Source organism: Prunus avium, chromosome 4 (genome assembly GCF_965620075.1).
Source record: "Prunus avium chromosome 4, drPruAviu1.hap1.1, whole genome shotgun sequence".
NCBI lineage: Eukaryota > Viridiplantae > Streptophyta > Magnoliopsida > Rosales > Rosaceae > Prunus > Prunus avium.
Genome location: NC_142287.1, coordinates 33206489 through 33228383, shown reverse-complemented (window position 1 = coordinate 33228383; position 21895 = coordinate 33206489). Strand labels below are relative to the sequence as shown.

The following is a 21895-nucleotide window of genomic DNA, read 5'->3' as shown; positions in this document are numbered from 1 at the left end:
TTTACATGTTAGTATACAAGGAGAAGTCCGGAATGAGAATAATTCTCTTTCTTTTCATACTCATTCATATTAAGTAAACATATAATTAGAGCAGTTTTGATCTCTTGGACTCCAGGGGTCCAAGAGATTTGTGGTCACTCACCGTTGGATGTAAATTCAACGATTCACTCACTCTTGTACTCCTTTTAAGAAACTTTTTTGAACCATTGGATTAATATCCAACGGTAGGTGACCACAATTTCTTGGACTCCTGTGGTCCAAGAGATCAGGACTGATAATTAGAGTATCTCCAATCATAATTCCTATTTTAAAGTTAAATTATTTTAACTGAAAAAAAATTACTATAATGTTAATTTAGGAGCTCTTTGATAAAATTTCTAAGTATGATCCATACAGTTATAATAAGTAGGAGCCAATAGAAGTCTATTTCTCTATCCTCATATTTAAGAACGTCTAGAATTCTCCTTATTTTAAGAGCTAGATAGGAAGCATGATTGGAGTTGATTTTTATTTTTTATTTTTTACATTATCTCTAAATTTAACTTACAAGGCAAATAAGATGTTAATTACCTCTCGGCCGGTTTTAGTAAAGGCCTCATCCAATAAATTTCATTAAATTATTATTTTATAAAACTCAGAATTGATAAAAATCTTGCCTATGATTGAAATTAAATGGATTAGCCATATGGATCATCCATCAATACATAATTAAACAGGCTGATGGCATGGATGAATGATGCTGCAGATGGTGTGCAAGCTAGGCATTGCAACTTGCAAGACTCAAGCCGGCCAGCAAAGGCATATGTGCATGTGGAGCTCCCTAAATTGTGGAAACCAGAAAGATTTAAATATATATAAAGACAATGATTTGCAGACATGGAATGGAAGACGACCTTCAAAATGCTCTTTCTCTCGAAACCCTTAGGGCCTGTTTGGTGGGCCAATTAGAACTATAGCCTATTTTAATTGGAAAAGTCCAGTTCAGTCCGACTCACCAAACATGGCTTTGGCAAATGGAGCGAGCAAGTCATATATACAGTTGTCAATATATCTACTGTGCCTTCATTTTACAAATTTTGGACCACACTCTTCATTTGTTTGTTTAATTTAGATAATCTAAAATTAATAAATTATTTGTTAATTAACAATATAAACACCTTTATCGGTGCATATTAAGATTATTACATCATCTTGAACTCAAGCGCAAGGCCTGTAGCATCCAGTTAAAACTCATTGAAAAGGGAATGAAGAATTTCAAATACCATGGATTTGAAATTCCTTGCTTTTTCACTTTCGGTAAGATCCCAGAGAATAATATATATAGCTATCTACTATATATCTTTTGTTAACTCCACCGTCCCCATCACTTCAGCTCAATGGAGTTCCATGCATGCAATAGTACGTAGCATATTCTATCTGCCTTTTCCTTTTCCTTTTTTTTATTATATATAAATAGCAAAACTAATTGACGTAAATTATATGCTTCCATTGGATTTGGACATTTGGCCTGATCAGAGCAGCTGCCACATACGACCAAGGATGATATAATATTTCAAGTTTTCAAATGAGCTCAAATTTTCTGTTTGTCTCCTCTCTGTCCACACGTTTCTTAAGTTACTCGTACCATGTACACAGTTAATTTTGTAATTTGCTGTTCTTACCTCATTCACTAAAAGTAAACCATCTAACAGTTTAATTGACCCATATGCTTTATATAGCGTAGCAGTTGGGATGTTTTGATTCTACAGTCGAAAACGAATCTGGAGGTTTTGGTATCCTCAAAATAGCCTTCTCTTTTTGTATAATTGTTTTCTCTTTCAACTTCATTCTACAATATGCGTTTTGTTTTTCAATTTTTACATTGAGGACATCGTATCCTTCATGTTTGCTTACATTTATAACGAAGGAGTAATGTGATTTGAAAACGTGATGCGTTAGCACTTTTCTTAACCGAAAAGGAGCTAACATGGCCAAATAACAGGTACATTTTTGTTCTTGTTGTTGTTTTTGTGTGTTTTTTGATGATTTGATCAAGAGCAAAAGGATAGAAAGAAAATACAAAAAACAAGGAAGCCACCAAGAAACAGCTCATTATATGAGAGTTTACATTTCCCATTGATTCCATGGAATGAGGGATTTTTCTTTAGTCGCACACGAACAACTAACAATTCCACTCCCCCACGTTTTCTACTCTCCTGACTCCATCAAAACGCGGAGTAGTTGATCATCCACTTGGCCCACAACTCCTCTAAAATTACCGAAACACCCCTGCTCGCCCGCCAAAATCCCCACCACCTATATTCTAGAGTACTTGCCTCCTAAGAAACCGAATCTTCCCCACCCCAAATAAAACCACCTCCCCCTAAAACCAAAGCCAACCCAAACCCAGAAAGCAGAAGGCAGGGAAGAGCTCTCTAGAGAGAGAAATTGAAAGATAAAATGGGGGGCAAGAAGAGATGGTTGTTCTTTAAGAGGATGAAGAAAGAGTCATGGAGTTTGAGGTGGAAGTACTTCGGGTCTGCCTTCAAGTTTAGGCCGCTGAATCTGCACCTGTCTTTCTATGACGATGTGATTTTCAAGATTGTTTCTGCGTTTGAGGCTATAGTTTTGCTGCTCAGCGTCTGTTTCTTCTACCTTTTCTGCGGATGCAAGTTTTGAGGCTTTGGTGTCTCTTTGTTTCTCTCGGACTCTCTTTTATTTAGTTGTTTGGTGGTTTTCTCTAAGTTGCTTGCAACAAGGGTACAAATTGACAGAGAAAGTTGTTGGATTATGGGTGGTTCAGCCATTGGGTTTCATCAAGTCTTCCTTAAAAATCTCTCTCAAGAGAATGAAACAATCTTGGGTTTTGGGATTGGGATTGGGAGGATACGTCAAATGTGGGGTGGGATTTTGGGTAGGAGGGATTAAGCTAATTCAGCACAGTGGTTCTGTCATTTGTGCTTAAGTTTATGTACAAAGTTAATTCTCAATTTAACTTTTTTGCATAATTCTGGCTTCTTTTTCTGCATATTAATTCAGAACATTGGTTCTGTCATTTAAACAAATTCTGGGTTTTGAGATTTGGATGCTTTAGACTAACAATAGGAAAATATAATGGCATTGCCTCCATCCATGAGGTCTAAATTTCCTAACATGGCTGGCCTAGAAAGATCTCCTGCATAAAGATTGAAGCTTTTCACCTGTTACAACTTCCAAATGGGAAAAGCTATTTTCTTGTTCTTTTGTGTTTCTGCCCCAATATAGATCATCAACAAATCCAGTGGCATTTAGCTTAATTTAAGCAAACCAATAGCAGAAACCCTGCTGACCAATAATGCAATTATGCAGGAGTATTAGAACAAGGTATTGAGGACATAGATGAGGCAAAAGCCTAACCTTTCTCTTCATGTTCTTAGTAGATCACTAATCAGATCCAAAAAGTTGAAAAGCAATGGCAAGTTGTTGACTTGAACCCAGTAAGCCGCGTGATTTACCTCCATGGCAGATGGGCCTATCTGGGCTGAAAATTCTTGTTTGTGTTCTTTGGCAAATTGGCAAATGTGGAGAGAGATGGCTCCTGCTGTGCGTTTTGAAGAGGTGTGCAATTGCTATTCAAGAAAAATAAAATAAAATGGTTTTGGGTTTGTTGCAATGTGACGTCAATTCCGATTTTATTCATATTTATGTATAAATTCTATGCACCTTTAGATTTTCTTGATGAAAAATCATTTACCAACTTATACAGTGTTGGTCGGTAAACATTGGGACTTAAATTTGGTGTTGTTAGCATTATTCTATGGGACGCGGATCCTCTGTTTGGTTTGTCAAAATAGAACACATGAGCTTTTCACTTGTCTCAATCTTGAGTCAGAAATTAGGCTAAAATAAAATAAAATAAAATAAACCATATCATAGATTCATATGATAGTATTTAGGGTGAGGTGGCAGCAAAATTATCTTCCTCTGAAACATTTTATAGCTGCCACTGCCAGGTCCTCTTATCTCTTTCCCTCCAACTTCCCAACTTCTGAACCTCAGCTAGAGTGGAGATGCAAGCCTCAATCTGCATACAAACTTCACCATCCTCTCTCTCCAGTTTGAGACCTGTCCACAACCCTCTTCTGGGTCACTCTCTGTCTTCAAGACCATGTTTGCCTCTCAAAAAAAGAGCCTCTTTGACCACCAAAGCACTTCTATCAACTTCCAAGGAATCAGTCTTGAAGGACTTCCGTGAACGCAGAGCTCTCAAGGTAAAGCAAACCCAGTTGCCATTATGTAACCTTTAGCATCACCTTGTGCTTTGTTTGGTTGTTTGATAAAACCATTGTTTCAATTTTACTTTAATGTTTTGTCATCTCTGTCCTAAAGCCTTACTCAACCAAAACAGATGATTCTGTTTAATGGTCTTTCTGCAATTTAATATCTGTGCCCTGAATCCTGATATCCAAGAATTTCTAATGTAGCTTTCCCTTACAGATTATTTCAGGTTTGCAGAATTTTGACAAAGAAAATGTTGCCTCAGTCATTACTGCGGCAGAGCAGGTTTGATGAACTAATAATGAACTCTGCAATTAAAATATTTTGTTGTTGAGCCAAGTGATCAAAATTTGTTAGACCTGTTAGCATATCGCTTTCCCTTTTGCAAACTATCTTCTTTTATATGCTTTTTGGTGTCAAATTTCATTGAAGTTTCAACCTAATGTTGAACTTTTTGGTCATTATGTCATGTGTCGTTGAACCGGTAGGGAGGAGCAACTCATGTGGATATAGCTTGTGACCCGGAGTTGGTGAAGCTTGCCATCGGTTTAACTTCTCTTCCGGTTTGCGTTTCTTCTGTCGATCCAGCGGCATTTCCAGCTGCTGTTGAAGCAGGAGCACTGATGGTTCGACTGTAAACTAATCCCTTTCAGGCCAAGAATTTTATTGTGTGACCTGGTTCTCTTTCAAGGGAATGCTACATATATAGTTTGACAAATTCACAATGTCCTTTTTCAGGTTGAGATTGGAAACTATGACTCATTTTATGAGAAGGGTGTGATTTTCACTCCAGAGCAGGTAAAACATTTGAGGGTTCACCTTGCAAATTGTGAAAAGTTTAGTGAGCAAGAATTCTTATCAGCTGTCTTTAACTGTTAAAGAAGTTTGTAAATAACTCTCTTTTCTAATTCTATCAAGTGCCTTTTCAGATATTAAATCTAACAAAGGAGACGAAGAGGATTCTTCCATCTGTGACCTTATCAGTCACCGTACCTCATACACTAAGCCTCCCAGATCAGGTCACAAACAACATTGCCAAAAGTGAAAATATCCACATGCATGTAGGCACCATTTATTTAGTTTAACCAAGCTAGTTGAAACTTTGAACAACAGGTCAAGCTAGCAGAGATGCTGGAGCAAGAAGGTGTAGACATCATTCAAACAGAGGGAGGAAAATGTTCTAGCCCTTCAAAATCAGGCGTTCTTGGTTTGGTCGAGAAGGTAACACTGAGTGAAACCCATAAAAATCTGTACATTTAGGATACAGAATAAAAGGGTAACTTGCAATTGAAGGTTTCACATTATAGCATAAGCAACTTTGACGATTTGGGGCCTATATTTTGGTCTAAAGCTTGCTGTTGAGAAAGGTGTCACTAACCTTGCTATTGAAATGGATGCTGCTGTTGCTGTCTCACTTGTTCAACAAATCAATTCATTGCAATGCCATCCTCTTGCTGCTTTGGTGCATAGTTGTTGTGATCTCATGAGACAAATTGGAAATTGTCACCTTGTCCACATTTACAGGGAAAAGAATTGTGTTGCGGATTGTTTTGCGAACTGGAGTTATAATCTGGACTTGGGAATTTGCTTCTTTGATGAGGCTCCTGTCTGGGTTAGCTATCTGTTGATGGATGACTTACTTCGTCTTGCTAGGCCTCGACTCATGTGTGGGGTTTAGTTGTTTTCTGGGGTTTCCCTTATTTCACCAAAAAAAAACCTTTGACGATTTGGAAAGTTCACATTGATAATAACTTGAGTAAGAAGAACAGCGTAGCTTCCAGTCTGCATTAAGTTGATAATCATATTTCATATTTCAGGCAACGCCAACATTAGCAGCAGCATATTCGATATCACGGGCTGTCAAGATCCCCGTCATGTGTTCATCGGGACTGAGTGCAGTTACAGCACCAATGGCCATAGCAGCAGGAGCCGCCGGAGTGGTATGTACACGATGAACCGGTTTCTGTTATCAGTGCCTTGTTGTGCTAGTTTTTGTTGTTAACATATTGATTTTTTGCATTATTCTTGAACACAGGGTGTGGGCTCTGCAGTGAACAAGCTCAATGATGTGGTTGCAATGATTGCAGAAGTCAGGAGTATCTCCAACTCATTAGGAGCACCGGCTGATAGGCGTGCTACTTCTGAAGGAAAAGTTTTGAAAATGTAATCCATAAGTTAATTTTCATAGGATAGGTGACAAAAAATTAGCGAGGTCTTTAGTGCTGTATACAGAGACATTGTTGGGATTGTTTCCAAATAAATAAGAGCAGTAGTTACCTTTCCTTTTATGCTTGGTCTTTCATGATCGAAATTTGTTTCAACTTTTTCTGTTTTTTAGTAGTCAAGAACTGGAAGAGTAGTGCTAGCATAAGTCACGGGGCGTGATGGTGAATAAGCGCTTTATCAGTTTTTCGACAAGTATTTCCCCGTTTGAGTGGGAAGTGTGTAAAATTTATTGCCAAAGAATAACCAAACCATAAAAAAGAAAGAAGAAGAAGAGAGAGAGAGGTGAAAACAAAATGCATTCATGAATAGTGTTCTCACTAACCACAGCAACCTTTTTTGGGCTAGGCAGATGACCAAAGATTGTTACTAATCAAGCACATATCTAGACAATAATTGTATCCAACGCTTGCCTGGGGCCAGTTAAAACTAGAAGTTCCTAATAAGTACCAATTTGACTTGTCATCTTTCACTCAAATAAAGTACATACCAACTGTTAAAATCTGCACTCTCACTACTAACTCCGATTGTGAACAAATATAGACAAGAATGATACAGGGATTGACAGCGACCTTAAATTGTATACACTTGTTTACTTCCACCATAGGGAACGTGATTTCTCAGGGAGACCAATCTTCCTCTTCGTCATCCTCAGTTTCTTCATCCTCACCACTTTCCTGCAAATGTTTAAAATCTGCTTAGTAAATTGCAATTGACCAACAATGGGCATTGCTTGTAAGATAAGGTTCAGCTTATTAATCACAAAGATCATGCAAGTTTACCTTTCTCTCTGTATATTCTGCCATGGCCTTGTCAAATTCCGCTCGTTTCTCCGTCGCTATATCATAATATTGAACCTTTTCCTAATATAAGAAGAAGAAGAAAAACAATTAATAAAGAAATGATATCAGCTATTTCTGGCCTAAATTACCATTGTTAGGGAAACTAGTAAACAGTAAAAAAAATTAAAATTAAAATCCTTTGAAGCTTCATGACATTGGATGAGGAACAAGTAAGATAAGCCCGAAACCACGGGCATTAGGAAAGAACAGTTCCATGGTTCAGCCAGTATCACTTGGCTGTAAATCTAATGAATCTAAGGTGGAACGGTATTTAAGTCAGATGTGATCCACTTTAATAAATGGCTTGAGTGAAAAGGAAAATTACACATACATCAAACAAGTCTACATTGGTGACTGGGTCATAGTTAACCAAAACTACAGGTCAGATCATTATGTTAAATCGACCCCAAGGTTTCAAGAGAGTCATATTTCATCAAGCAAGGAGTACAAAGGTACTTTAACATGCAACGCAACAATGTGCGGAGTGACACATATTTGATCAATCATCAAACATTTTTGGCAATATGCACTACAATATTGGGGTTTCTTAAACATAGATAACTGAATTGTTATTGGTAAATAACCTTTGCCTAGACAAAACCACCTATTATTGGTATTGACTTCACAGTCAATGATGAAATCAAGTCTTCAATACAGAAATTTTGAGAGAGCAAAAACAAAACAAAACAAAAAACTAAAATGTCAACTAAAGTATACAAAGACCACAAACCTCATATGCCATTGTTTTCCACTTCTCTCCACATGCCTTTCCAATCTGAAGATGAAAGTAGTTATATAGTTCATATACAAAGGAGAACCGATGGAATGAGCAACAGATAAGAAACAAGCAAAAAGTAAAACAGATTACCGCATGAGCTACATCTTAACTTACATCGCGCATTGACTTGACACCTGGATTTTGTTCTTGAAATTCTTTTCGAAAATCCTCCCTTAAACATAAGAAAACCCAATTTAAGACACTAAAATCTCCAGAGATTTATGGCTCTTCATATATGAGAAGGCTGCTCAGACTGAGCTTCACAAATATTGTTTTCATTGAGGCATTATAAAGTATAGTAAAAAACCCAACATGGAATTTGGAAATCTCCCCCTCTAAAAAATAAAGGTCTAACTGAAATTTTCTTAACTAAACATATGCATTTATAACTTGGCCTTCCAAAAAGTGTATTGAATTTATCATCTATGATAACAATTACATTAACTTGGCCTCCCTGCATTCTCCCACAATAACACATTGGAACATGCCCATGAATTGCATACGGCGAACTAAAGAAACTCCAGCATAGAAATGAAGACCCACTTTATTGCAACATCTGTTAACTTCCATAAAAATAAACTATTGAAAAATATGGTGCTGGTGCTTTCAATGGTGTCGAATACCCTACAAAACTACTGAGTTCAATTCTATATATAACATCGAAGTAGGCACCCACAATCTAAAGTCTAAAGCCCAGAACCATAATCACACCAAATGATGAATTCATATATATTCCCAACCAGAAACTAACACAAGCACACAATAAACATCATCATGTTGGTAATTTAAGTACCACAGACATGCATTTTGCATGTTGAAACATGTCTAATAACTATAGATGACAACATGAAAAGGAACGAAAGAAGGAACATACAAGAAATAGAAGAAAGCAGTTGGTGGTTTCTTGGGAATCTTGGCATCAAGTTTTGCACTTTTTTTCTTCTGCTTGGTTTTGGACTTCTGTACTGAAATGGCTCTCTTCCCCTCACTGCTGCTTAACCTTGCTGACCTCCTTGTCCCCTCACTTTGTTTGACCTTCAACACCATCTGCCTAAATTTTTCAAGAACTTCTTTCAATTACCATCGACCTCTTAGGGAAAAAAAGAAGCAAAACAGCATATTCAGCCCTCAATATCACACCATGAAAACGCACTAGACTCAAAAAACCATCCATGGAGTTTAGCCTCTCCTAAACCCTAAACATTTAGAACAACACAAATCATAACCCTAACAAATTTCTTCCCCTCCTAGTCACCTCTGTTTCTTCTTTCTTTTATATAACCCAAAGTTCTCAGCAACCAGCCAGAGAGGTACATAATAACCCAATGAAACTAAAATAAACTGAAAGAAACAGAACTCTCAATGTTCAATTTCTCACTTTTAAACTAACAAACAAACCCCCACCACCCAACTGAGCTCAACACAACTTCTTGGCTGAGCAGAAGTGAGTTGTCCACATTATTGAATGCACAACAACACAACCCATTAAACAAAATAACCACACAAAAAATCCTATTTCTTGCTTTAGTTTTCCTTTTCCATTTATTGAGCAACCATAAAGTCAAAAGGCATTAAACCGTGATGAACATGTGGTGAGGAAAAAGGAAATACAGATGAAGTAGAAGGAAGAAGAAGATATTACCCAGTTGACGCTTCTGTGGGTGCCCTCGGGGAGGAAGACGAGCGAGATTGCTGAGAATTTTTAGTTTTCTTTGCCATACTCGCACTTCTGTGTGGTGCTGTTCTTCTTGTTGTTGCTCACTCGGGTCTGGGTAAGTGGGTTCGAATGGGCAACTGGGCACGGTGCCACGGACTCTGCGTTTTGTCGTCTGGAAGTTTGAACTGTGGACCATTTGGGCGCGAGCCCACAGGCTGATGGGACCGGTCCAGCCCAACGAGGAAAAGCTTGACTCTGGTCCGGCCTTAATCTATTCATATAGTTAAATATGTTTGGAAAAGTTTTGGATTTTAGTCCTAATATCTGTGTAGTGCGTGTGAGTATAATATATTATCGTCTCTCCCAATAAAAATGTCCTTAAAAAAATTGTATTATATAAAAAATATTATCAAACTTTAGGTGTAACATTTGGTTAATTTAAACTTAATATCCATGAATAAATGCGGAAATACAACAAGGTTAAGGTGGACTCTTCCTGTATGAGCGGCTTCAAGAACTTTTTTTTTTTTGTGGGCCTTTTTGTCAACAGATATCTTTCTTCCTTTAAAAGGGGAGAAGAAACAAAAGAATAAAGAATAAGAAAAAAGGAATTTTGTATTTAAAATTGTGAAAATCAAGGGTGTGAAATATCTTTGTTGAAGACTTGAAGCTGCAGCAGCTCTTCATTTCCCACCCACAGTGACGTGGCGCCTTTTTAGATATGGCAGGCAGAGGCAGCTGAAACCAAAACGCCCACTTCACACACACCGCACTTCACCCCCAAACTCTCCTCTTCCTTCCTACAAATAAAAACCAATCCAACAACACAACACAACGCACAGCACGCAAGCACGAGATCACTCTCTCTCTCTCTCTCTCTCTCTCTCTCTCTCACTAACATCGTTGGCGTCGTCACCTCTCTCTCCTCCAATTATCTCAGTCAATTAGTCGAGCACCATGCAGGCCCTCCAATCCTCTTCCCTCCGACCCGCTCCGCTGGACCCGATTCGGAAACGGACCCCCCATTTCCCCAGTGTCATTCCCAGACCCACCAGCTCCAGGCGCGTCTCATTCATCTCCGCCTCCTCGGCCCCGGCCGTGTCCGCCCCGAAGCGCGAGAAGGACCCCAAGAAGCGGGTAGTCATAACCGGCATGGGCCTCGTGTCCGTCTTCGGCAACGACGTCAATGCTTACTACGACAAGCTACTCGCCGGAGAGAGTGGCGTGGGTCCCATCGACCGGTTCGATGCGTCTAAATTCCCGACCCGGTTCGGGGGCCAGATCCATGGGTTCTCGTCAGAGGGGTACATTGATGGCAAGAACGATCGACGACTGGACGATTGCCTTCGGTACTCTATTGTTGCTGGGAAGAAAGCTCTAGAGGATGCTGATCTTGGTGGCGATAAGCGCTCAAAGGTCATTGCTTTCTTTGATTTGCATGCGTTTAATTGTTTATGTATGCTTATGAGCTTGATGGGTTTTTGGTAGAATGTACTAAATGGGTTATCTTTGAGATTGATTTGGTTTTAATTTCGTGTACTTAAGTAATAGGTTCTGTTAGAAACTGTGGATCTGGGGTCTTAGTGCTTTGCTATTTGTGGGTCATGCATAGAGGAATTGTTGGCATCTTTAAAGTGTTGATTTTGTTCTCTGAACTCTGTACATGACTTTCTAAACTGGTTGGTTTTGCTTTGCTTACAGCTTGATAAATCGCGGGCTGGGGTGCTTGTTGGATCAGGAATGGGTGGTCTTACTGTCTTTTCTGATGGTGTCCATGCACTGATAGAGAAAGGTCACAGGAAAATAACCCCATTTTTCATTCCTTATGCTATTACAAACATGGGGTCTGCGTTGCTTGGTATTGATCTGGGTTTTATGGGACCAAATTATTCGATTTCAACTGCTTGTGCTACTTCAAATTACTGTTTCTACGCTGCTGCGAATCACATTCGTCGAGGTGAGGCTGATTTGATGATTGCTGGCGGAACCGAAGCTGCCTTAATTCCTGTTGGTCTTGGAGGTTTTGTTGCGTGCAGGGCCTTATCTCAGAGAAATGATGATCCAAAAACTGCTTCAAGGCCATGGGACAAAGATAGAGATGGCTTTGTTATGGGTGAAGGTGCCGGTGTGTTGGTAAGCCTGCTTTGATTGTTTTAAAGTAGAAGCAAAATGATTATATGATCCCCTGTAAATACTGTGTCTCTAAACAATCGTTATGCTATTGAAGTGTCCTATCAAAAGGATGATGACACTTAATTTGAGCTCTCTTTTTTTGTTTAAATGATTTCAAACATAACATTTGAGGTTTGATTTTTGTTGACAGGTAATGGAGAGCTTGGAACATGCAACAAAACGAGGTGCAACAATTATTGCCGAGTACTTGGGAGGGGCTATAAACTGTGATGCTTATCATATGACTGATCCAAGAGCTGATGGGCTTGGTGTATCTACATGCATAGAGAGAAGCCTTGAAGATGCTGGTGTGTCACCTGAGGAGGTGCTTTCTGCATCCTTAAACCTATCTTATGTTAGTGCTTGTTTATTGGCATTGTTTGTTGAACTACTCCCTCACCTGATCAGGTTAACTACATCAATGCGCATGCCACTTCCACTCTTGCTGGTGACTTGGCTGAGATAAATGCTATAAAGAAGGTGTTCAAGAACACTAGAGACATTAAAATCAATGCAACTAAGGCAATCTCTCTCTCTCTCTCTCTCTCTCTCTCATTTGTATGATGTGGCCTTCCTAACTATGTTTTTCCTGTCTGTACATTGTTTCAGTCTATGATAGGGCACTGTCTTGGTGCTTCTGGGGGTTTGGAAGCTATTGCTACAGTTAAAGCCATAACAACGGGATGGCTGCATCCTTCCATAAATCAATTTGTACGTGATACTTTTAATTTCTATGTTCAATGGTTTTTGTTTCTGAGGGTTTTGAAGAAATTGCCACAGCATAGGATTGGTTTAACTTCTCTATTTAAAACATTATACTTATAGTAATATGGTTTCTGACTGTGGCATGTTCTTTTCTAAACAGAATCCAGAGCCTTCAGTGGAGTTTGACACTGTTGCCAATGTAAAGAAGCAGCATGAAGTAAATGTTGGTATGAAGCCCACACCATCAAACTCCCTTTTCATTTATATTTTTCAATTGCGTAATACCAATATACTTACTGAACTTTTATACTGTTTACAGCCATATCAAACTCATTTGGATTTGGCGGACATAACTCCGTCGTCGCCTTTTCTGCATTCAAGCCCTGATCATCCCAGCTTGTGTTCAAGTTTTGTACTACATCAAATGTTGCTTATAGGAGATCTTAAATTGTTTCTGAGGCAGAGCTTCATCCTTTTACTTTTGAGGCCATTTGTAGTTTTGTAATAATTCAAAGTTACTTTCTATTTTAAAGATGCAAGTCAGTTTTAGTTACAAGGTTCTGTGAGTCTAGTAGGATAATGTTTTTTCTTCACATTTGAATGATGTGGTGGTTAGTGTGAAATTGTTGTATGAAATGGAAGGCTGTTTTGATACATTCTTTGAACACTGAGTCTGGCAAACCGTTTGGCAAAACCATCGTGATAAGTAATTCACCAATTTCGCATGGTGTAGCTGTTCAAGATGTACCTATTATAAAGTGTGACTAAACATGTATAGAGAAAATCAGGAAAAAATACGTTAAGAATGGAGGATCAGGGTTCATCTAGTCGGATCCGGGGATCAGGCCTCATCTAGTTGATTTCGACGGCACCTGAAACCATGCTGCACGATTCTTCTCTTTGGAAATCAAATACATAACTCAAACGGTTCTGTGCAGTGTTGGTCCTCTTTTTGCAGCTTGTGTTTGAACAAAAAAACTCTTGTTCCTCCGGAAGAAAAATGTTCAGGGAAAGTAGGTGGTGAAATATACTCAAATTCAATATATGACTCGCAATTTGAAATGGTTAAATGTATAACACAGTTATATAAAATAAAATAATTAAAAATTATATTTAATTGGATTGGAAATTTTGAAGGGAACAAAAAATAAATAAATGAAAGTTACATATGTCGTTTAAGTGACAGCGTGGCACGAAAAAAGTTATTGGCGCCAAAGAAAGGGCAAAGCTCCCCCATTTTCCCGCCAAAATAAAATACCCTAAGTCTGGAAAAGAGCAATGCGATAGCATTAGCACTAACTTAGCAGTTGCTCTCTCGAATCTCCATCTCGTCGCCGGTCTTCTCTTTTCTTCGTTTTTCCTGCAAAATTCAAGATTGAAGAAAAATGGACATCAGCGATGAAGTTAGGGCTGCTCACAGGCGAGAGCTACTGGCCTTCTTGGAAGATGGCGTATGTCCTCCTCCCCAATCTCAAATCCTCTCTGTCTCTCTCTTTCTCACACACACAATCTCTCTCTCTCTCTCTCTCTCTCTCTCTCTCTCTCTCTCTCTCCTTGTTACTAATTTGGTAGAGAAATGAACAGATATACTTGGACGAAATCAGGGCCATCATCAACCACAACCGCCGCCGACTCATCGTGGACATCTCTCATCTCCACTCCTACGGAGACGACATTGGTGCCAGGTTCATTCACTTTTCTCAGCAACCAAACACGGAATAATCCTAGCTTTGCTCAAGTTACTATAGCCTCATAAGAATTTCAGAAGAATCCTAGTTTTATTTTGCTTTACTTCTATGCCCCCTTTTCAGGATTCTGAGAAATCCAAGTGATTATCTGCAATCGTTTAACGATGCGGCCACGGAAATCGCTAACAGGATCGACCCGAGGTACCTGAAGCAAGGGGAGCAACTTCTGGTGGGGTTTCAAGGCCCTTTTGTCTCGCGCCGTGTTACGCCTAGAGATCTGCTTTCCGAGTACATTGGGTCAATGGTTTGTGTCCACGGCATTGTCACCAAATGTACTATCTTCCTCCTCTGCCTTCTACTTTACTTTCATTTCATTCTCAATTCAAGTGTCAAATATGAGCATTCTTGATTAGAAAAAAAAAGGGAACGATTTTCTGGGTAATTCGAGGTCCGGGTGGTGTTGATTTGGGCCAGAAAACCATAAACCTCAACCTGTTTCTTTTGCCTAATTTTCGGTACAGCTAATGAACTATGAAGCAATATTTTTGTCGGCAATATTAGGAATGGGCAAGTCTAACCTGGTAATTAACTCATTTGCAGGTTCTCTTGTGAGGCCAAAAGTTGTTAAAAGTGTTCACTTCTGCCCTACAACTGGAAACTTCACCACTCGTGAATACCGAGACATTACATCCAATATGGGTTTGCCTACAGGATCCGTTTATCCAACAAGGGTAATCTCAATTGTTTCTGCTTTAGTGATATCTATTTCTATCTTCGGAGAAGGGCCTCTTATAAAAAACTATTGCCACAGGATGAAAATGGTAACTTATTGGTGACTGAGTACGGGTTATGCAAATACAAAGATCATCAAACTTTATCAATGCAAGAAGTTCCTGAGAATTCTGCGCCTGGTCAGCTTCCGCGAACTGTAGATGTCATAGTTGAGGACGACCTGGTTGATGCATGCAAACCTGGAGACCGTGTGGCAATTGTAGGGATATACAAAGCTCTTCCTGGTAAAAGCAAGGGAAGTGTGAATGGAGTATTCAGGTAGCTTCAACCATGACGACTTCTTAAACTATCGTCTTGGTTTCTCTTATCAATAGTGTTTTCTAGTTTTAAACTTGACTTGTTGGCCTTGTTTTTTAGGACTGTTCTCATAGCGAACAATGTTTCACTGCTCAACAAAGAAGCAAATGCACCAATTTACAGCCCTGATGACATAAGTAACATAAAAAAGATAGCAGACAGAGGTGATACATTTGACCTGCTTGGTAATTCACTGGCACCTTCTATTTATGGACATTCATGGATAAAGAAAGCAGTGATATTATTAATGCTTGGTGGGATGGAAAAGAACTTAACGAATGGCACTCACCTACGAGGGTAAGTTATGATTCAACTTGACGTGTTGGATGGATATTTTACTGTCTTAATTATGCTCAACTATCTGATCCATCCCTTTTTCTCTTTTCTATTTTCTTTTCTTTTGCCTTTTGCTCTAAGGCCATGCCTAAGTGCTCCTCTAGCATAAAAATGAATCTTGATAAGGCAATGTCGTTTTTCTTTTAGTGACATTAACATGATGATGGTTGGTGATCCTTCTGTTGCCAAGTCTCAACTTCTAAGAGCAATCCTGAATATCGCTCCCTTGGCAATATCTACTACGGGCCGGGGTTCTTCTGGTGTTGGCTTGACAGCTGCTGTCACTTCAGATCAAGAGACAGGTATTGTAACATATTCATCTCCTGCTGTTGCACTTTAGCATTATAAGATGTTATTAGCAGGCATATAGTTACTAATCTCTCTGTTATCAGGAGAGAGAAGGCTAGAAGCTGGTGCAATGGTTCTTGCTGATCGTGGTGTTGTCTGTATTGATGAATTTGACAAAATGAATGATCAAGATCGTGTTGCCATACATGAAGTTATGGAGCAGCAGACTGTAACTATCGCCAAAGCTGGTATCCATGCATCCCTCAATGCACGATGCAGTGTGGTGGCTGCTGCAAATCCCATATATGGTTCTGTAAGTGGCACAACTAATGGTCATCAACAACCATTTAAATACATATTTGCAATTTTTTTTTTTCTGAATCTTTTGTGTTTTTTTTCTTCTTCTAATGCTGGTATTTGTATGAATGCGCAGTATGACCGTTCATTGACACCAACAAAGAATATTGGACTTCCAGACTCTTTGCTTTCTCGTTTTGATTTACTGTTTATTGTATTGGATCAAATGGATCCTGATATTGACCGCCAAGTCTCAGAGCATGTGTTGCGCATGCATCGGTATCGTTCTGCAACTGGAGGTAGTAAAGCAGTAATCTCTTGCTTAAGTTTTATGGTTTTTAAGAAGTATGAAATAAATTTTACTTTTAAGTGCAGGTGACGCAATGCTTGACGGGAGCTCAGTATATGGAAGAGAAGAAGAAAATGAAAATGACACATCCGTATTTGTTAAGTATAACCGTATGCTACATGGGAAAAAAACAGAAAGGGGTCGGAAGCGTGATACCCTCACAATCAAGTTTCTTAAAAAGTACATTCATTATGCCAAGCATAGGATTCAGCCTGATCTGACTGATGAGGTGCTAATGCTTTACTTGTTAATTTATTTTCTTAATGAGATGTCTATGTTTTCCCTTTGTCACGTCAATTGGGTTGCTTATTTTCAGATCCTGTTCTAGCAATCTGCCATACCAAATAATCTCTTCTTGCAGGGAGCCTTTTCAGTTAATTATGAACTTGTCTTCCCAACCAATCATTGCATTATGAGGTTATCTGACAACTAATAGCAACTTTTTTTTCCCAATAGGCATCTGAACAAATTGCAACAGCATATGCAGAACTCAGAAATGCCGGCTCAAATGCAAAGGTCAGCATTTGTCATCACTGTACGTATGAGACATGATCAATGCAATGTCTGTTTCTGATTATCACCTGATATTATCTTTGCTATTCAGACTGGAGGAACACTTCCAATTACTGCCAGAACTTTAGAAACTATCATTCGTCTCTCAACTGCTCATGCAAAATTGAAGTTGAGCAGAAAGGTGACTTGTCAACTTTAATTATTTTATAAGGATCTAATAGGATTAGTTCATTATGCTCTTTCATTTATCACAGAAATCAGAATTATGGTTTCTTCAGAGTTCAAAGTCAAGGTAAAGGGTAAATCTGCCTTCACAGGTTTCAAAGTCTGATGTTGATGCTGCTCTTCAAGTTTTAAATTTTGCAATATATCACAAAGAGTTGACTGACATGGAGGAGCGGGAGCAAGAAAGAGAGAGAGAATTGGAGAGGAATGGCAGAGCTGCCCATCGCACAAGTGGAAATGACGGATCTGGAAATGGTACTGCTAATGAAGAACAGTAAGTTTTTACTTTTCAGAAACTTCCCTTTTCCCTTAAATAGCATTGGTAGTGCTGTTGAATTCACAACCTTCAGCTGACCTCTTTCTCTCTTGGTTCTTGCAGAGCTGACCATTCCACAGGTCAGAATGATGGGTCTGGCAACGGTACTGCTAATAATGAAGGGTAAGTGTTTTCTTTTTTCTTCGGAAATTGCCTGTTTGTATTAACTGATGTAATAACTGTGGCCCCATGGTGTCTGTAAGTCCTTTCTTCACTTCTCCCTTATTACGCCATTGCTAGTGCTGTCAAATTCACAACATTCAGTTGACTTATTTCCTCTTGGTTTTCCCCGTGTTAGTTCAACTGATGCCATGGAAGTCGATGACCCTCCTGCCGAATCAGCTATTGATATTTCTCCTGAAAGGTCTGCCTGGCAGTGCAAAGTTGCTCTTCTGTTTTCTTGTTAATTCCATATCTGAGTTATCTGTTTCTAATTCCAATTCACTTTCCTTTATTCCCTCTCCGCCCGCAGAATCAAAGCATTTAATGATTCTGTAAATCAACTAATGAAACAAAAGTTACAAAGCATATCCATTGAGGACTTAGAGAACGTTGTCAATGCCGGAGCAGATTTCCGTTTCTCTAGGGCGGAAATAACATTGCTGTTACAGGTAAAGTTTTCAATCATTGAATTCATTGGAAGAAATGTTATAATCAAAAGTGGTATCTTCAGTCTTGAGGTCTATAACAATATCATGACTTTTTTATTCTTCATTTCGTAATTTTTTGAGCTTGTATCTTGTGTATGATGATGCCTATGTCCAGTTTGCTTTAATATGAATCGTGAGTTGCCTGCTAAAGAAAAGGAAAAATAATAACAGCAACTTCATAATTTTCAGGAACTTCAAGCCAATAACATAGTGATGGTAAGCGATGGAACAGTGTTTATGATACTATCATGAGTTGCTAAAGGATCACCTGCAACATGTAATGGAACGTATGTATTGAGTGGATTATTACTTCAAACGAATGTACTTCCCCCAAAATAGGATACTTTTTTTGAATTTAATAAAGTAATGAAATTTCAGGGGGGGGCAGAATTTCACAACACAGCGGAAACGTCACACATTTGGAGGGGAACATATATCTTTTGTACTTTTGCTGTTGGCCGTGATGTATCTGCTTTGCTCGTGGTTCTTGAACTTGAAATTTAGAAGTAGATTTTTAGTGATGTAATTTTTGGATCATCTATTTTGCCCTGTTAATCCATTTGCTCTCCCGCTTGAGTTGTAACTTAAAAAACATTTCTCCATATTTGCTTTATAACATATGCACAAATTTGTGACCTTAAAAATGTTCATCAGAACGCTTTATTGAAGGTGGAAAAAAATGAAGTAATGCTGCACTGCCGTATGGCCCATGCCATATGCATCTTTGCTTTTAAGAAATTTAAAACCAATTAGTTTGCAAAATTCCTTGGGGTGTTATTTTAGATATGAAATTTATTCATCTCCTTCATTTTTATGTAAGTGAAGACTTTCTAATTCAGAAAAACAAAAACAAAAACCGAGGATTTAGTATTGAGGAGTGGGCATAGGACCAAACAGAAAACATGGGCTTTGGACCAGAAAGAAAACATGCTGAAAAGATGTCAAGTTAGGAATTAGGGTTAATTCAATTTGATGGATTTGAAAATAATGATTATTGCTGTTAAAGTAAAAGAAAAAATAAACCTCCAAAAAGAAAAGAAAGTAGTTGTTCAACGTAGCGCAGAACTGGAACGTGATGAAGCGAAGGCAAGAGCGAAGCCATTGCAAGGAGAATGAAGTTACAGAGCCACAGCCACAGCGCAATGGCATGCAATGACAGCAGGCTGTTTAGACTTGGAGGGCAAGAAATAAGTAGGAACCCTTCTCTGCCTCTCACTCTCAGGAACCCTCCTCGCCGTCTCTCCACTGTTCACTGCTCCCACAGCAACCATAGCCTTCCCTACCCTCCTTCTCTTTCCATAATAAAATCCACAAGCAAACTCTTCTCTGCAATCTCCAACACTCTCCCCAATATCATGTCTTTTCTCACCTCTGATTCCACCAAGGTACCTCTCTCTCTCTCTGCTGTACTCTTTTGTTTCCTTTTCTTTTCTTCTAATTTGTACTAAAACTGAAGAATGCCATCAATGCCGGTGTTAGCTTATTGTGTTTATCTCCTTTTTCAGATGGAAGGGAGTGGCTTTACAGAGGAAGCTACTGAAGCAACTGAAATCTATATCAACGCCATTGGAAAAAAGAAGATTTTTGTGGCCGGTGCCACTGGAAGTACCGGCAAAAGAATTGTTGAGCGGCTACTGGCTAAAGGTTTTCGAGTTAAAGCTGGAGTTCGAGACTTGGACAAAGCCAAAACTAGCCTTCCCCAAGACAACCCAGCTCTTCAAATTGTGAGTTTCTTGAGAATTTCAAGTGCAGACATGAATTCATGCTGGAAACTCAATTGGGTCTCTTCTGTTTTGGGGAATGTTTAATGTATTTGGTCTTGGATGACATAACGCATGTATTTGTTTGTAGGTGAAAGCTGATGTGACAGAGGGTTCTGCCAAGCTAGCAGATGCAATAAGTGACGATTCAGAAGCGGTAATTTGTGCCACGGGATGTCGCTCTGGATGGGATTTGTATGCTCCATGGAAGGTAAGTTTGATTCTGTATTTGTGCAATTAACATCTATTCCCATTTCACATATGGAGCAAAATCATTATATAGTGTATCATTGGTTTTGACTGATGTATGAATGCATGTTTCTAATGGATATCTTAAGATTTTCACTTTAAATATTTGTGGTTTATATTAACATTCATGGAACCCTAAGGTTGCACGACCTTTTACTTGAGGTAAACTGATAACTGCAAACAAGTCTCTGCTACACAATCTTATAGCCACTTTTCAATTGATTACACCTCCCTACAATACATGTGTCGACTGATGCTTAAAATTTATGTTGGTGAAACTCAAAGTCTTAGCCTTTGGCTAGCCACTTTTTCTTTGCTTCAATGCAATTTGAAATGCGAATATCAGTAAGATTTTTTATAGTCCTAGAATTGCAAGTCTGCATTTTTCCTTTGGTGCACTTGTCGATATTGATGTTAACGTTATGCAGTCTGAAAAAAGGTTATTTCACTACAGGTTGATAATTTGGGCACCGTCAACCTTGTAGATGCGTGCCGGAAACTTGGTGTGAAAAGGTTTATCCTTGTGAGTTCCCTTTTAGTCAATGGAGCAGCAATGGGGCAGATACTCAACCCAGCTTACATCTTTCTTAATGTTTTTGGACTGACCTTAATAGCAAAGCTTCGGGCAGAGGATTATATTAGGGAGTCTGGTATGAACTATACGATTATAAGGCCTGGTGGGTTGAGAAATGAGCCTCCAACAGGAAACCTTGTGATGGAGCCAGAGGTAATCCATACAAATTTTAGGCAGACTTTATGAATTTTCCCACTAAATCTTGTGAAGTACTAAAAACTGAGTTGTTTCGATTTAATGCTCTCTCTGATCTTTCTTTGTAGGACACTCTCTATGAAGGCACAATCTCCAGAGATCAGGTTGCAGAAGTAGCTATTGAAGCATTAGTTCGTCCCCAGGCATCTTACAAGGTTGTAGAGATAGTTGCATGTGCCGGTGCCCCCAAGCGTTCATATGGGGATCTTTTTAGTTCTATTACGCAACGGTGACCTCTGAGTTTGATTCCAAAACATTATGTTGGCACAGTAGTATCCCATTTTTCAGAAGCCTTTCTGATGATGGCAGATATCCCAGCAACATCTCCAAGAGCAACGGTCACTTTTGAAAGAAGCAAAATTCACACGCACAATGATGTAGATGGTGAAAGCCATGGCCATTCTGCAACCCTGCATATCTGAGTACTAGTTCTTTATAAACTTGAAGTTTAGAAGTGGGTTTTGGTTTTGTTTGACGAAAATGAGAATGCAGAGTGAGTTTTACAGGGAGGTCAGTGGAGTTGGCTACTGAGAAGAATCTGCCAGCTGCTACATTATGTTGTTTTAATTAACCACAAACAAAATCATTTGAGGCTGGTGTGGCCTTTCACCTAGTTTCATAGGATCATCTGCTTGTACTTTGGCTTTATCAGCTGCTACATTATGCTGCCTCCATAAAAAACGAGGTTCCTTTGCGTTTTAAGATTAAGGATTTTGAATTTATAAAATTTTCTATTTTCTATTAATTAAACGG

General features: G+C 38.9%; 5 protein-coding genes across 8 annotated transcripts; 4 read left to right on the top strand and 1 right to left on the bottom strand.

Annotated features, from left to right (window-relative positions):
* The first annotated feature begins 3927 nt into the window (after window positions 1-3927).
* On the top strand, window positions 3928-6524 carry LOC110773980 (uncharacterized protein ycf23). 2 transcript variants are annotated; one of them, XM_021978495.2, is made up of 8 exons: window positions 3929-4229; window positions 4456-4521; window positions 4725-4862; window positions 4975-5034; window positions 5166-5255; window positions 5350-5457; window positions 6054-6176; window positions 6272-6524. In XM_021978495.2, the coding sequence occupies exons 1-8, from the start codon at window positions 4029-4031 to the stop codon at window positions 6401-6403; spliced, it is 918 nt and encodes a 305-aa protein (XP_021834187.2). In that variant the 5' UTR covers window positions 3929-4028; the 3' UTR covers window positions 6404-6524. The 2 variants fall into 2 exon arrangements, with proteins under 2 accessions (XP_088108121.1, XP_021834187.2); XM_088251995.1 differs by lacking the exon at window positions 4725-4862 and having other exon boundaries at window positions 3928-4229.
* A 217-nt stretch (window positions 6525-6741) lies between these two features.
* Window positions 6742-9881, bottom strand: LOC110773979 (HMG-box (high mobility group) DNA-binding family protein). 3 transcript variants are annotated; one of them, XM_021978491.2, is made up of 6 exons: window positions 9722-9881; window positions 8954-9130; window positions 8194-8251; window positions 8032-8076; window positions 7242-7322; window positions 6742-7136 (listed from the first exon to the last, which is right to left on the bottom strand). In XM_021978491.2, exons 1-6 carry the CDS (start codon window positions 9796-9798, stop codon window positions 7080-7082), a joined length of 495 nt encoding a protein of 164 aa, XP_021834183.1. In that variant the 5' UTR covers window positions 9799-9881; the 3' UTR covers window positions 6742-7079. The 3 variants fall into 3 exon arrangements, with proteins under 3 accessions (XP_021834183.1, XP_021834186.1, XP_021834184.1); XM_021978494.2 differs by having other exon boundaries at window positions 8954-9126; window positions 9722-9873; XM_021978492.2 differs by having other exon boundaries at window positions 8954-9169; window positions 9722-9870.
* Window positions 9882-10422: 541 nt separating this feature from the next.
* On the top strand, window positions 10423-13280 carry KASI (3-ketoacyl-acyl carrier protein synthase I). Its single transcript, XM_021978571.2, has 7 exons — window positions 10423-11152; window positions 11438-11869; window positions 12060-12233; window positions 12317-12430; window positions 12518-12619; window positions 12774-12840; window positions 12933-13280. The coding sequence occupies exons 1-7, from the start codon at window positions 10694-10696 to the stop codon at window positions 12998-13000; spliced, it is 1416 nt and encodes a 471-aa protein (XP_021834263.1). The 5' UTR covers window positions 10423-10693; the 3' UTR covers window positions 13001-13280.
* A 604-nt stretch (window positions 13281-13884) lies between these two features.
* On the top strand, window positions 13885-19008 carry MCM3 (Minichromosome maintenance (MCM2/3/5) family protein). The gene is made up of 18 exons (XM_088252795.1): window positions 13885-14064; window positions 14198-14298; window positions 14425-14633; window positions 14902-15032; window positions 15113-15351; window positions 15451-15687; window positions 15874-16028; window positions 16119-16327; window positions 16448-16610; window positions 16687-16889; window positions 17117-17176; window positions 17265-17354; window positions 17491-17672; window positions 17778-17837; window positions 18013-18078; window positions 18187-18325; window positions 18554-18651; window positions 18753-19008. The coding sequence occupies exons 1-17, from the start codon at window positions 13999-14001 to the stop codon at window positions 18614-18616; spliced, it is 2373 nt and encodes a 790-aa protein (XP_088108921.1). The 5' UTR covers window positions 13885-13998; the 3' UTR covers window positions 18617-18651; window positions 18753-19008.
* Window positions 19009-19401: 393 nt separating this feature from the next.
* Window positions 19402-21836, top strand: LOC110774077 (uncharacterized protein At2g34460, chloroplastic-like). The gene is made up of 5 exons (XM_021978606.2): window positions 19402-19749; window positions 19870-20088; window positions 20216-20335; window positions 20828-21100; window positions 21211-21836. The coding sequence occupies exons 1-5, from the start codon at window positions 19477-19479 to the stop codon at window positions 21373-21375; spliced, it is 1050 nt and encodes a 349-aa protein (XP_021834298.1). The 5' UTR covers window positions 19402-19476; the 3' UTR covers window positions 21376-21836.
* Window positions 21837-21895: the final 59 nt, after the last annotated feature.

Bases quoted from the DNA above. Each gene is read 5' to 3' on its own strand.
- LOC110774077 (XM_021978606.2), top strand. From the start codon at position 19,477: ATGAAGTTACAGAGCCACAGCCACAGCGCAATGGCATGCAATGACAGC. The intron at 19,750-19,869 runs GTACCTCTCTCT...CTCCTTTTTCAG, and splicing joins TCACCTCTGATTCCACCAAG to ATGGAAGGGAGTGGCTTTAC. The intron at 20,089-20,215 runs GTGAGTTTCTTG...ATTTGTTTGTAG, and splicing joins ACAACCCAGCTCTTCAAATT to GTGAAAGCTGATGTGACAGA.
- LOC110773979 (XM_021978491.2), bottom strand. From the start codon at position 9,798: ATGGCAAAGAAAACTAAAAATTCTCAGCAATCTCGCTCGTCTTCCTCC. The intron at 8,077-8,193 runs GTAAGTTAAGAT...TTTCATCTTCAG, and splicing joins GTGTCAAGTCAATGCGCGAT to ATTGGAAAGGCATGTGGAGA. The intron at 7,323-8,031 runs GTTTGTGGTCTT...TTCTTATATTAG, and splicing joins GGAAAACAATGGCATATGAG to GAAAAGGTTCAATATTATGA.
- KASI (XM_021978571.2), top strand. From the start codon at position 10,694: ATGCAGGCCCTCCAATCCTCTTCCCTCCGACCCGCTCCGCTGGACCCG. The intron at 11,870-12,059 runs GTAAGCCTGCTT...TTTTGTTGACAG, and splicing joins GTGAAGGTGCCGGTGTGTTG to GTAATGGAGAGCTTGGAACA. The intron at 12,620-12,773 runs GTACGTGATACT...TTTTCTAAACAG, and splicing joins ATCCTTCCATAAATCAATTT to AATCCAGAGCCTTCAGTGGA.
- MCM3 (XM_088252795.1), top strand. From the start codon at position 13,999: ATGGACATCAGCGATGAAGTTAGGGCTGCTCACAGGCGAGAGCTACTG. The intron at 16,328-16,447 runs GTAAGTGGCACA...ATGAATGCGCAG, and splicing joins CAAATCCCATATATGGTTCT to TATGACCGTTCATTGACACC. The intron at 17,177-17,264 runs GTCAGCATTTGT...TTTGCTATTCAG, and splicing joins ATGCCGGCTCAAATGCAAAG to ACTGGAGGAACACTTCCAAT.
- LOC110773980 (XM_021978495.2), top strand. From the start codon at position 4,029: ATGCAAGCCTCAATCTGCATACAAACTTCACCATCCTCTCTCTCCAGT. The intron at 4,230-4,455 runs GTAAAGCAAACC...TTTCCCTTACAG, and splicing joins GTGAACGCAGAGCTCTCAAG to ATTATTTCAGGTTTGCAGAA. The intron at 5,256-5,349 runs GTCACAAACAAC...TTTGAACAACAG, and splicing joins CACTAAGCCTCCCAGATCAG to GTCAAGCTAGCAGAGATGCT.